The 14,439-nt window shown below is 41.8% G+C and overlaps 1 protein-coding gene across 1 annotated transcript; it reads left to right on the top strand.

Annotated features, from left to right (window-relative positions):
• Positions 1-1,910: 1,910 nt before the first annotated feature.
• Positions 1,911-6,372, top strand: LOC129835203 (synaptopodin-2). The gene has a single exon (XM_055900692.1). It carries the CDS (start codon positions 2,288-2,290, stop codon positions 2,978-2,980), a length of 693 nt encoding a protein of 230 aa, XP_055756667.1. The 5' UTR covers positions 1,911-2,287; the 3' UTR covers positions 2,981-6,372.
• The last annotated feature ends 8,067 nt before the right edge of the window (positions 6,373-14,439 follow it).

The raw sequence follows: 14,439 nt of genomic DNA, 5'->3' as shown, positions 1-14,439 counted from the left end.
TAAATTTGTTGATATAGGAAGTGTGAAAATACAGGTACACTTGAGTTGCATTGGATTTGTGATACAAATGCTAAAAAGTTAGCATTTGAAACAGTGGCCATGTAAACAAAACCAAAGCATGGGTTGCTGTCATACCTGGTCCATTGACTGCTTACACGAAAACCAATTTGTAATTTGGGTGAACTATAAAAAAGAATAACCTAATTTCAGGATCAACACAATCTAGTGGTCAGTACCTGGTAATATCAGTATGAGACATAAACCCAACAACTACTAATTTCTCTGAACAGTGGGAAAAATCATTACAAAATGAATTGAGAGTACATTACATAGGATGAAGAAACAATCCTCAAAGCCGCCGCTCCATTCTACTTGTCAAACATTGAGAACTGATAGTATATAATCGTTGTTTGGGTGGGATTGGTGTGGGGTGTAGAAGGTCCGTGGGGGGCTTTGACCATTTCTTTGGATTCCTCATGTCCAACTCATTATTAGAAAAAAGTTTGGTCCAAATCGAATGTTAGGTACTATATTTATTGAATATTATATTCATCAGTTAACCTCATTTCTCAAAGATAAAAATATATTTCAGCAAAAGAATGTTGCAGGAATGCTAATCTTATCTGTTTCTAACAACAGAAAGGATATTAGAACAATCTGAGATGGTGGCTGTCAATCTTCTTTCTTGTGCTTTTTGAGGTGCAACACCCTACTGTACAGTGTATCCCAACAAACAAATATACTAAATGTAATGAAGGCAATATCAATACAAAAGTACAAATCCCCTATTTATTTATTACCTTTTTTTCCTCCCAAATTTTGTGATATCAAATTGATAGTTACAGTCTTGTCTCATCGCTGAAACTCCCCTACGGACTCGGGAGAGGCAAAGGTCAAGAGCCTTTCATCCTCTGAAACACGACCCTGCCAAGCCGCACTGCTTACTCAACCCAGCCGCACCAATGTGTTGGAGGAAACGCCGGCCAAACCCAGACGACGCTGGGCCAATTGTGCACCGCCTTATGGATCTCCCGGTCACAGCCGGCTATGACACAGCCTGGGATTGAACCCGGTTCTGTAGTGACACCTCAAGCACTGCAGTTCCTTAGACCACTGCGCCACTCAGGAGGCCGTACAAATCCTCTTTAACATAATTCTTAGAATTAAATATGAGCTTACATTGTCTACTAATCTATTTAAGCCCATTCATATGTGTCCCAGTCCAAATAATGACAGCTGGATCACAAAGACAGCTGGATCTTGGATTCCTCTTACAGCTTACAGGATATCTTGACTAAACAAGTTATTCATTGAATTTCGCCCTAAAATTACTCAAAATTCTGATGCAATTGACTTCACTCTCTTGCCGTCCTATGAGTCACAAGTTTCTATAGGAGCTGATCTTATTGGCTGTTCTACACATATTCACCAGATGGCAGCACACTCCCTTCTGAGCGGTTTGAATTACAGGAAGACTGTTTTGATCATACAAGAGATGCTGCCAGCATTGCCCACTCGACACATTATCTCCGCCTGTGCAAGCATTCTAATGGGGACTTAAAAGGACCCTGGTCTTTGATACAACGAGAGGGACAAGATAACAGCCCTTGGGGAGATTTGCTAATTCATTGAGATACCTTAAAAGTGAAGCATGTAATCCACAAAGCCAGTCAGATCCAATTTAAATAAGCTAAATGTGACTTTCAATGGAAACACATACTCATGAGCCAATTGTTCTGAGAAATCAAAAGACCGTCTAGGTGTTGGAATTGTGACAATACAAAATGGTGAAGTAGCCTCTTTGAGTAGTCATCCTCTATCAAGTTGCATCATATGATTGTGGTAGTATTCTTCCTTTAGAACATTGCAGCATGAATGTTAACTCCTAAAAGATTCGGATTACCAAAATACTCCTCACATGATGTAGGACTAATGCTGTGTTATTTCCATTTACTCAAGAGAACACAAACAAATTATTTATAACATAACAAATGTGAGATGGGGGTTCTAAATATCTAAATGCTTTAGTTAGATTCTTGAATAATAATAATAATAATATACCACATAAAAAAAAATACTTAAAAGATGACCTAACATAAGTTTTTTATTTAAACATGATTGTGCCGCATGAGACTGAAGAGCATACTGGAGATTATATGTGGGTCTTAAATGTTCAAAGGAAGCTCTCAAAATTTGTCAAAGCCATTTTCAAAGTTAAACTCTGCTATTTGTTAGTAGTCAGACAAGAATCTCAAAATCTGCCTCTGTCTGAAGTAAACATGTCTGAATGTCCCTTTTCCAGGAGTTTGGCCGGAGCTACACTCTGTCCCCACCCGTCACCAAAGCACCATCGCTGGGCCTCCGGTCATCGTCTGGATCCCCCTTTCCCTCATACAAACCCCTGGTACAGGCCTCATCAGCTCAGGCCCCCGCGGGGAGGCAGACGTCATGGCTGGACAGGAGTCACAAGCCTCCTTCACCCTGGGAGGCCGCAGCCCACCACCCCATGGGCCTGGTTGACGAGGCCTTCCCCTTCCAGAACCTCCAGCAGGCCATCGCCTTCAACGTGCGCTCGGCTGCGCAGCGCAAGCTACTCCCTGAGCCCCCTGCCGAGTGGAAGGCTAGGGTGTCTGACGATCCTCCCAGGAAGACTGAGGTATGGAACCCGAACCAAAGATGGAACAAGAGACAGAGCTGGGGTCAGAGCCAGAGTCAGAGCCAGGGTCAGAACCAGGATCAGAGTCGGAGTTACAGCAGAGTTATGCCTCCGTTCCTGTCCCCGACCAAGAGCATAGCCTCGGCCCCCGCCGGTCCGACTGGCTACAGGTCCCTGCCCAGACAGTGGCAGCCACAGAGGTCCCTGACAGAGACCAACATCGGGCCCTCTGGGGCTATTCATGGGTACGGAAGGCCCCTTGGGGGCCAGCAGCAGCCGAGCTACAGATCTGTGTACCACACTAACTGGAGCTGGAGACGCTAGAGGCAGACAAACATGATGGTTACTTCATAACAAGACCAAAACGTAACTCCAGAATATTCAGATGAAGCTGGTAATTGTGGCCATATATATCACCATTAAATAAAACTTGGGACAATGGGATAACATATTGATTGAGGAGAGTGAGGGGCTAGTTATTAAGTTTGTGATGTGTACAGGAGAGAGTTTAAGAGGGAGGTCTGTTTTAGATCTGCTTATTCGGTTTCACTGAGAATACTGCTAGGAGTATACAGATGATGACATTACCGCACCAGAATTTAGTTGAGAGAGACAGACTGTTGCATTGCATTCAAGTACGCATAAATGCCAGACAGATTAAGCCAGTAAATGTTTTGGTATTGGGGACACTGTCAATGATGGTTCTATTTTAGCAAATGGGCCACTATTGAGTTTAACTTTATCAAGTTTTCATTGGACAGAAATCAATGAGTGATTGACGGTGCAATTCCACCCTTCTTTTTGCTTCAGAGGCTTTCATTTCATCCAACACTGTGAGGCGATAGTGGCATTCAAAGTAAGTGAAATCAATGGTATTTCTTTAGAGGATTTAATGGGCATAAAGTATGTTGTAAGGCAGAATGTGTAATTGCATGTATAAAAATGAACGGATAGGAGTAATGAATGGACAGGTACACTGAACAAAAATGTAAACGCAACATGTGAAGTGTTGGTTCTATGTTTAATGAGCTGAAATAAAAGATCCCAGAAATGTTCCATATGCACAAAAGCTTATTTCTCTCAAATTTTAGTGAGCCTTTCTCCTTTGCCAAGATAATCCATCCTCCTGACAGGTATGGCATATCAAGAAGCTGATTAAACAGCATGATTATTACACAGGTGCACCTTGTGCTGGGGACAATAAAAGGCCACTCGAAAATGTGCAGTTTTGTCACACAACACAATGCCACAGATGTCTCAAGTTTTGATGTAGCATGCAATTGGCATGCTGACTGCAGGAATGTCCATCAGAGTTGTTGCCAGATAATTTGATGTTAATGTCTCTACCATAAGCCACCACCAACATCGTTTTAGAGAATTTGTCAGTACGTCCAACCGGCTTCACAACCGCAGACCACGTGTATGGCGTTGTGTAGGCGAGTGGTTTGCTGATGTCAACATTGTGAACAGAGTGCCCCATGGTGGAGGTGGGGTTATGTTATGGGCAGGCATAAGCTACAGACAACAAACACAATTGCATTTTATCGATGGCAATGTAAATGCACAGAGATACCGTGCCGAGATCCTGAGGCCCATTGCTGTGCCATTCATCCGCCGCCATCACTTCATGTTTCAGCATGATAATGCATGGCCTCATGTCACAAGGATCGGTACACAATTCCTAGATGCTGAAGATTTGAGTTCTTCCATGGCCTGCATACTCACCAGACATGTCACCCATTGAGCATGTTTGGGATGCTCTGGATTGATGTGTTTCAATTCCTGCAATTTCCTGCATCCAGCAATTTCGCACAGCCATTGAAGTGGAGTGGTACAATATTCCACAGGCCACAATCAACAGTCTGATCAACTTGATGCGAAGGAGATGTGTCGTGCTGCATAAGGCAAATGGTGGTCACACCAGATACTGAGTGGTTTTCTGATCCACGCCCCTACCTTTTTTTAAGGTACTGTGTCAGTGGCCAACAGATTCATATTTGTATTCCCAGTCATGTGAAATCCATAGATTAGGACCTAATGAATTTATTTAAATTAACTGATTCCTTATATGAACTGTTACTCAGTAAAATCTTTGAAATTGTTGCATGTTGCGTTTGTATTTTTGATAAGTATATATTTGTGTCAAAGACCTTGAATACTGTGGGAAGTATAACTGCTATGTTTGCTGTGCATCATACAGATCACCCACTCTCACCAATGAACACAACACAAGGTCAGTGTGAAATGGCGGAGCAGTACAATAATGTGTGTCGACAAGCTAAAACCTAGTACGATAGCATTAGTTGATAGGACACTAAAGCTGTGAGAAACACACAGCATAACACAGGTGCTCTGATAGTGGTTGGTGGCGTTAGATACAAAAGGGTCAGGTTTGATGGTTTTATGATGTTGACGTTGTGGATGTATAAAGTTTGCATCCTGATTTCTGTGGTGTTTGTGTACTCGCATGTCTTGTCAAACGAAATGTGTCAATATGATGCTGGGAAATGCTTAGGGAGTTAATTAAAGCCAAGTAAACCGTTTTACATCCAGAGCAAGGAGCTACGAACACAGGGCTGAATACTGATCTGGGATATTAATCACATCTCAAACATCCATATAAATCATAAATATTTAGGTAAGTCCTTTAGAAGACTTTACATAAATATATCAAGGCCAAGATTTCAACACTTACTGCATAGTGAGAAGAAAAACTGCTGATGCATTATGGGTCTAAACCAGGCTTAAAACTTGTGAAATTGATACATCTATAACTCAGCAAGTTGGGAAGACAGGTTATTAAGTAAGCTCTCCACTTAGAGAGATTAATTCATTTTTTTCCCTGGCTGCCTTTTATGTACTACATGAACATGTGGCAGAGAACAAGGGTTATGTCCCAAATGGCACCCTATTCCCTTACTAGTGCACTACCTATGACCAGGGTATATCGGGGGCTCTGGTCAAAAGAGGTGAACGATATAGGGAATGAAGGGGAGAGCATCAAGCTTCTAAATTATCCAACAGGACATTCTTTCTCCTGCAAGATATTTTTCCAAGTGATTACACTGTGGGCACCTGTAAAAATAATCTCCAGGTATGTAACAGTGTTAACACCAGGTACATTAGAGAGAATAGAGTGAGGGATGGAAATGATGTTCTTGGACATTGATATTTGCTGTTGTCCTTGGCTGGTGAGAAATAGGCTTCAAGCAAATAGATAATGTAGAATAGAGTAGAAAATGAATGATTGTATTTGAATTATTTGGTCATGGATGTGTATGAAGTTGAAACATCACATGCGTTTGTCTGTGTTGCGTATTTCTTTCATTCATGTTCATAGCAGGCCTTCCAATTGTATGTGTGAATTCTGAATGTTCATGTATCATCTTTTATTATTGCAAGATTTGAAATTCTTGTCTCACACAGTGGAAACTAATATCTCTCTATCATGTGATTTTAGATGCCCACTGTATTTGTGGCATCAGCAATGATATGTTTGAGTGATAGTGATGTTTTCGTGGTTTTTCTTTTTTGTTTATTTTACACAAACACTTTCTGTCCAAACAATTAGCCAATGTCTGTTTGAACTGTATACTTCCTGAAGTTCAAAGTGTACTTTTCGTTGATTTTGATTTCTTCATTTGATTTCAGTAGGCTACTATTCTGAGCTGTATGAGGCATTTTGGAAAATAAAAAAGCATTGGTCTACTGACTAACTATTTGTATTGTTGTGTTGTTGTGGGACTGACATGTTTCTGCAGACTGGTCTCATAGACTAGACTTAACATACTAAACGCAAATCCGGGACACTCAAATTAGTATGATATGTTACTTTTGAAATGCTTACATAAGATAGAACAGTGTTCACCAACCGGTCGCCAAACATTTCTGTAAAAAACTCAATGATAAAGCCTTGCGTTCCTATTTATTATATTCGTTTCGCACTGTTGGCGGTAGGTGCCCTACCTCCGGGAAGGACTATTTCATGTGTCTGAAGGTAGAACGCACAGCAAAGTTAATACTGTGTGATTTCAAAACCATGACTAGAAAGATACTCAAGGAATATAGCAAAGAGCTGCTGTTTTTATGAGTAAGTTCATGACTTATTCAGCACTGTCAACACTGTTCAACCCTTTTATAAGCCATAAAATGTGAGTTCTCCCTCCTTCCACTCACGCTACAACCAACACTGCAACTGCACTGAATGACTATAGCAAAGTGTACCGATAAGCTTGCGTTATTATTAACGGATTGTGTCTATTTTACTTTTGAGTTTTGACATCAGCTGGAAGACTGTGTCCTCTTTTCTCAGTACAGGGAGGAGGGAGAGCGGAGGGACGATGAGTCAGGTGAGAGGTAGCCTCACTGCTGCTCCCTCCCTCCCCTCAGACTGACCATCAGATGCAGGCCATCAAATTAAACTAATTGTTATGCTCACTCAGCTGTGCCTCACAGGTAATACTACAAATTATCTATGATCATATACCTACATTTAAAAAATATATAATAAAAAAATTATATGAGAAGAACAACATTGGCAGGGCAATTCAAGCATAGACAATATGCAGTGATAATGTATTGGGCCTATAGCCTACTGCACAAACCTCATCGCTACAGAACTGTTTTTAATTGGTTAATAGTGCATAGGCTTACGTTTTCTAAGTCATGCTTTAAAAAATCTGAGCGGCAGATCTCTGCTTGCATTTTGTCTTAAAGTGATCTAGACTCAGAAAAGGTTGGTGGCAACTGAGATAGAAGGTTTCTAAACAAGGCAAAAACAAAAGGAGTCTGGTTGGTTGGGGTGGATGGGTGGGTGTATAACGCACTGGGCATATAACATCTAGCAACCCAAAGGTTGTGTGTTTGAATCATCACAGAAAACGTTTGCATTTGATCTAATTAGCAACTAATTAGCTGTATCACAACCGGCTGTGATTGGGAGTCCCGTAGGGCTGCGCACAATTGGCCCAGCGTCGTCTGGGTTTGGCCTGTGTAGGCCGTTATTGTAAATAAGAATTTGTTCTTAACTGACTTGCCTAGTTAAATAAAGGTTAAATAAAAACATTTAGAATAATTAATTAAAAATAAATTACTTTTTAGCTACTTTGTATGTTAGCTAACCCTTCCCCTAACCCCTAGATCTAGCACTAGCCACCTAGCTAACATCAGCCAAAACAAATTGGGATTCGTAACATATCACATGTTTAGCAAATTCGTAACACATTGTACGTGTTGCAAATTCATAAAATATTTTCTACGAATTGCAATTATAACATATTGTATGAATTGTAATCCATAACATATCCTATGAAATGGATGATGGACATCCACAAATGAATACATACCATATGAAATGTTACATATCATACTAAATGGAGTGTCTCAGATTTACAGACAGAATAATACAAAATGTTCTGAGACAACATTGGTTTCTAAGTTACTCCATTTCAATTAATTCCAGTTGTCATCTAGATACCATCAAACATTTGAATGTAGTCACTACATTGTTGTTTTTGTGCTACTGGTAGACCATTTATTTATTTATAGGGGACAATGCACATTAATCAACATCAATATTACAAAAATGTAACATCCGTGACAATGTGCCAGGGTTAGCCAAAAGCTAATTCGCACCCTGTGTCCCTGGGCAGGTAACGGCCTTTACACAACCACTATACAAATACCCACTAAATCAATACAAAATACAAAAACATTGCATCCAATAAAATATAATTCTAACAACAATCATCAACTGTCGTCTTACATATGAGGAACCACAGATAGCTCATGTGTACAGGTTTGGATAAATTTGAGCCATGTTTTCAGTTTAAATGTAAAAATACAATAATCAGTGCAGCTTCTGAAGTCCATGGGCATTGTATTCCAGTATATTGTAGCTCTAACAGAGAAGGCCGACGGGCCGATTTTACTGTGTCGAAAAGGGACAACGCAATCCCCTCTAGTTACTGCCCTTGCTATCCTGGAGGTGCTTTCCTTGAGCATGATGTGCCGGCATATGGGTGAAGGGGCAAGACCATGTAGGACCTTAAAGACAAGGCTTGCATCTACAGTTGAAGTCGGAAGTTTACATACACTTAGGTTGGAGTCATTAAAACCCGTTTTTCAACCACTCCACAAATTTCTTGTTAACAAACTATAGTTTTGGCAGGTCGGTTAGGACATCTACTTTGTGCATGACACAAGTCATTTTTTCCAGTAATTGTTTACAGATAGATTATTTCACTTATAATTCACTGTATCACAATTCCAGTGGGTCAGAAGTTTACATACACTAAGTTGACTGTGCCTTTAAACAGCTTGAAAATTCAAGAAAATTGTGTCATGGCTTTAGAGGCTTCTGATAGGATAATTGACATAATTTGAGTCAATTTGAGGTGTACCTGTAGATGTATTTCAAGGCCTACCTTCAAACTCAGTGCCTCTTTGCTTGACATCGTTGGAAAACCAAAAGAAATCAGCCAAAACCTCTGATTCTTTTTTTAGACCCCCACAAGTCTTGTTCATCCTTGGGAGCAATTTCCAAACGCCTGAAGGTACCACGTTCATCTGTACAAACAATAGTAAGCAAGTATAAACACCATGGGACCACGCAGCCATCATACCGCTCAGGAAGGGGACGCGTTCTGTCTCCTAGAGATGAACGTACTTTGGTGCGAAAAGTGCAAATCAATCACAGAACAACAGCAAAGGACCTTGTGAAGATGCTGGAGGAAACAGGTACAAAAGTATATACATCCACAGTAAAACGATTCCTATTTCGACATAACCTGAAAGGTCGCTCAGCAAGGAAGAAGCCACTGCTCCAAAACCGCCATAAAAAAGCCAGACTACGGTTTGCAACTGCACATAGGGACAAAGTGGCAGCATCATGTTGTGGGGGTGCTTTGCTGCAGGAGGGACTGGTGCACTTCACAAAATAGATGGCATCATGAGGAGGGGAAATAATGTGGATATTGTGGCATACAGCAGGTCAGCCACCAGGGGGAGACTCGTTGAGGCCTGGTGAAAGATGGAGTTTACATCACGAGGTGATCTCTCTCCGGCCAGGACTAATTGGGGCTGATTGTGGTTGGTGAGTCAATCAAGGACTGATTGCTCACCAGCTGTACGTGTCTCATAAAGCTGCCAGAAGGGCAGCACATCAGAGAAGGGACGAAGAAAGGTAACTCCTGTATAGTTGGGTACGGTTCCAGAGATAAAAGGTGGAAGCTCAGTTTTTGTTCCCCACAGGATACAGCAAGACCCGGAGGCCAGAAGACGGTCTCATGGGGAAGATATGGTTTGTCATTCAAATAAACACCCTTGAAACCGAGCTAATCCTACTCTGTCCGTGTCTGATCTGTGTAAACGTTTTGACCAAACCCCCTGGTCTGCCACAATATATTGAAGCAACATCTCAAGACATCAGTCAGGACGTTAAAGCTTGGTTGGAAATGGGTCTTAAAAATGGACAATGACACCAAGCATACTTCCAAAGTTGTGGCAAAATGGCTTAAGGACAACAAAGTTAAGGTATTGGAGTGGCCATCACAAAGGCCAACCCTCAATCCTATAGAACATTTGTGGGCAGAACTGAAAAAGCGTGTGTGAGCAAGGAGGCCTACAAACCTGACTCAGTTACACCAGCTCGGTCAGGAGGAATGGGACAAATTTCACTTAACTTATTGTGGGAAGCTTGTGGAAGGCTACCTGAAACGTTTGACCTAAGTTAAACAATTTAAATGCAATGCTGCCAAATGCTAATTGGGTGTACGTAAACTTCTGACCCGCTGGGAATGTGATGAATGAAATAAAAGCTGAAATAAATAATTCTCTCTACTATTATTCTAACATTTCACATTCTTAAAATAAAGTGGTGATCCTAACTGACCGAAGACAGGGAATTGTTATTCTGATTAAATGTCAGGAATTGTGAAAACGGAGTTTAAATGTATTTGGCTATGGTGTATGTAAACTTCCGACTTCAACTGTACATACTGCTTAAAGCTATTCAGACTAAAAATATTATGTTTGTAAATGATATCACAATGGTGATAACTGTTTAGTTTATCAAAAATGTTAAGTGTTTGTTTGTAGAGTGATTCAATTGGTTTCAGAATAGCAGCTCCTACTTGTGACCAGCATGTGAGGCAATATCTCAGATGTGAGAAAATCATAGCATGCATATATAGTTTGGCGGCCTCCAGAGGAAGGAAAGGTCTTATAAACCTAAGGATGGACAATCCAAACTTGACCGTGTTAACCACCTTCTTCACATGTTTCCTAAATGTCAAGCTGGAGTCCAAAATGATGCCGAGATACATGAAGTTAGACACAACTTTCAGATCCTCTCCATTAACAAGAACAGCTCATTGGGAAGAATCAATGGATTTTGTAGAGAAGCACATACTGTCTTATCGATATTTAAATGCAGGCAAGAATTAGGCAACCATTTAGAAACATGTACCATGGCTTCAGTTAACTTGTTAACAACTAGTTTTCCATTTTTTTTGTGTACATACAGAACTGTATCGCCTGCATGTTAACTTGTGGGCAAGCAGGTTGGAGATCATTTATATAGATTGCAAACAGAAGTGGGCCTAATATTGACCCTTGTGGGACCCCAATGTTATAGTAAAGAGAGTCCGACTGAGTGTCCCCCAAACGAACTCTTTGACTTCTGTTTGTCAGATAGGAATAAGTCCATGTGTTGCTAACATATGTGTGCAGCTCTGTGCTTGATGTTTAGTCACTTCAAGTCATACACTATATATCCATAAAGCCCCACAGTGGACAAGTCATAATACCCATAAAACCAAGAGGTCAAACACGGAAATGGTTCCAATCACTTTTAAACCCTTCATTATTCCCATAGGGGATTTTAGAACCACTTCAAACAAGTACTATGTTTCATGTAAGCTTTCCCTGGCGTGACTTTTTGATAACCGTGTAAATCTCTTGGACAAGATGACTTTTAATAAATTTGGTTCAATTTACTCAGATTCGAAAATGCTAATTAGCATCAAAGTAGACATGCACGACTACAAATCTGTGCAAGCTCCTGCATGTCATTTCTAGCTGACACCTTTGCTGTCAGCTAGCTAGCTACCTTGACTCAAAATTAAATATATATTGAACATTTTCATTTACTGTTCAATATTTTATTTAACTCATATTTGTTGTCTTATTTATGCATTTGGTCTTGTACCAAATACTATCCTAATAGCAGTTAGCTATTTACAAAGTGGCATGAATACTAGGCAAGTTTTTTGAAAAGAAGCTAGCTATCTACCTAGATGATATTAGCAACATACCCTTATTGTACTAGTTCCTCTTCTCCTTCAGCTGGTGTAGGTCTATATTTAATCCCTTCTGCCAGCTATATGAACGAGATTAAATCTATTTCAGTTAACGGTATCCGAATGCACTGCTGTATTAAAGGAATGGCAATGGTAATCCAAGATGGCGTAGCAGTCAGATGTCCTTTGTCCTCGTCTTGTCCCGTGTATATATATTTTATATATTTTTCTTCGCATATCTTTTTACATATATATTTTTTTCTTCTTAAAAACTCAACTTCAAAACACTCTCCTGCAACCCACCTCACCAAATGTGGTGCGGATCTGTTATATTCAAAGTATTATTCACCTCGTATCCGAAATCTACAACAGAAGCTAGCCAGAAGTTAGCCAGCTCACAAGCTAACGTTAGTAGTTCAGCTAACCACAGCTAGCGCTCATCAGCTATCCTTTAGCTCGGAAAACTATTGCCAGTTTTGTACAACGCGACTCAGACCAGAGCATACCAGACCTATTTTCTCTCCATATCCCCGGATTTTTACCGCAAGCTCTGGACATTTACACCTGGATCTTGCAGCTAACTAGCTGCTATCCGAGTGACTATTGGCTAACATCAATTCCGGAGCAAACACCAATTATCCCGGAGCTAGCCAGCTGAAGAGTTCCATCAGCCACTCCTGGGCTACAATCACCTATCCGGACCCGTTTTACTGCCGATGCGGAGCCCCACCGGGCCTTCACGACTGGGATACCGACGTTATCTGCCCGAGGGAGTATTTCAACTGGCCCCTCCATCGCGACGTAACCTGAACGTCCATATGCTAACTGCGGCCCGCTAATCGTTAGCTGTCTTGAGCATATCGGCTGCTATCTGAACAGGTCTATCGAACAATCTTCTTAGGCCACTATAACTATTTTGACAATTGGATTGGTCCCCTCTACCACACAGAACCCCACTAATCTACCGACGGAATTGCACGGCGTGGCTAAAAACAGACCATCTTCTGCTAGCTTGCTACCCATGGCTAGCTGTCTGAATCACGAAGCTAGCACCAGTTAGCAAACACAATTCTACAATTCACAACCTCTCTTTCGCCATCCGGCTTGGATTCTCTGTCGACACGACCACGTCTGGTCTGCAGACAAATACCCCATCCGCTGTGCCCTCAACCGGCCTCCGTCTGAGCAGACCCCCTCCGTCTGAGCAGACCACCCCCCGGGCTACTAACTTTAAACGCCGCGGGTTAGCTTAGTGGAGGCCTCACTGCTCCATCTACGGCTGCCCCCTGGACACTATGATCACTCGGCTACATAGCTGATGCCTGCTTGACTGTCCATTAATTCACGGTACTCCATTCCGTTTATTTGTGTTTTATCTGTCGGCTCTGTGCTTTAACTCAGGATCTGTGTGTAGTTAATCCGACCCTCTCTGCCTGGTCGTCGCCATTTTTACCTGCTGTTGCTGTGTTAGCTGACTAGCTGCTGTTATCTCACCTGTTGTTTTAGCTAGCTCTCCCAATCAAGACCTGCAATCACTTTATGCCTTATTGTATGTCTCTCTCAAATATCAATATGCCTTGCATACTGTTGTTCAGGCTAGTTATCATTGTTTTGGTTTGCAATGGACCCCGTAGTTCCACTCTCCGTACCTCTGATACCTCCTTTGTCCCACCCCCCACACATGCGGTGACCTCACCCATTGAGACCAGCATGTCCAGAGATACAACCTCTCTTATCATCACCCAGTGCCTGGGCTTGCCTCCGCTGTACCCGTGCCCCACCATACCCTGGTCTGCACATTATGCCCAGAATCTATTCTACCACGCCCATAAATCTGCTCCTTTTATTCCTTGTCCCCAACGCTCTAGGCGACCAGTTTTGATAGCCTTTAGCCGCACCCTCATCCTACTACTCCTCTGTTCCTCGGGTGATGTGGAGGTAAACCCAGGCCCTGCATGTCCCCAGTCACCCTCATTTGTTGACTTCTGTGATCGAAAAAGCCTTGGCCTCATGCATGTCAACATCAGAAGCCTCCTCCCCAAGTTTGCCTTACTCACCGCTTTAGCACACTCTGCCAACCCTGATGTCCTTGCCGTTTCCGAATCCTGGCTTAGGAAGGCCACCAAAAATTCTGAGATTTCCATACCCAACTATAACACTTTCCGTCAAGATAGAACTGCCAAAGGGGGAGGAGTTGCAATCTACTGCAGAGATAGCCTGCAAAGTTATGTCATACTTTCCAGGTCTATGCCCAAACAGTTCGAACTTCTAATTTTAAAAATTAATCTCTCCAGAAATAAGTCTCTCACTGTTGCCGCCTGCTACCGACCCCCCTCAGCTCCCAGCTGTGCCCTGGACACCATCTGTGAATTGATCGCTCCCCATCTAGCTTCAGAGTTTGTTCTGTTAGGTGACCTAAACTGGGATATGCTTAACACCCCGGCAGTCCTACAATCTAAGCTTGATGCCCTCAATCTCACTCAA

The sequence above is a fragment of the Salvelinus fontinalis genome, chromosome 36 (assembly GCF_029448725.1).
Source record: "Salvelinus fontinalis isolate EN_2023a chromosome 36, ASM2944872v1, whole genome shotgun sequence".
NCBI classification, from domain to species: domain Eukaryota; kingdom Metazoa; phylum Chordata; class Actinopteri; order Salmoniformes; family Salmonidae; genus Salvelinus; species Salvelinus fontinalis.
Note: the sequence above shows the minus strand (reverse complement) of the source record. Positions and strands in the feature narration are given on the sequence as shown.

Bases quoted from the DNA above. Each gene is read 5' to 3' on its own strand.
- LOC129835203 (XM_055900692.1), top strand. From the start codon at position 2,288: ATGTCCCTTTTCCAGGAGTTTGGCCGGAGCTACACTCTGTCCCCACCC.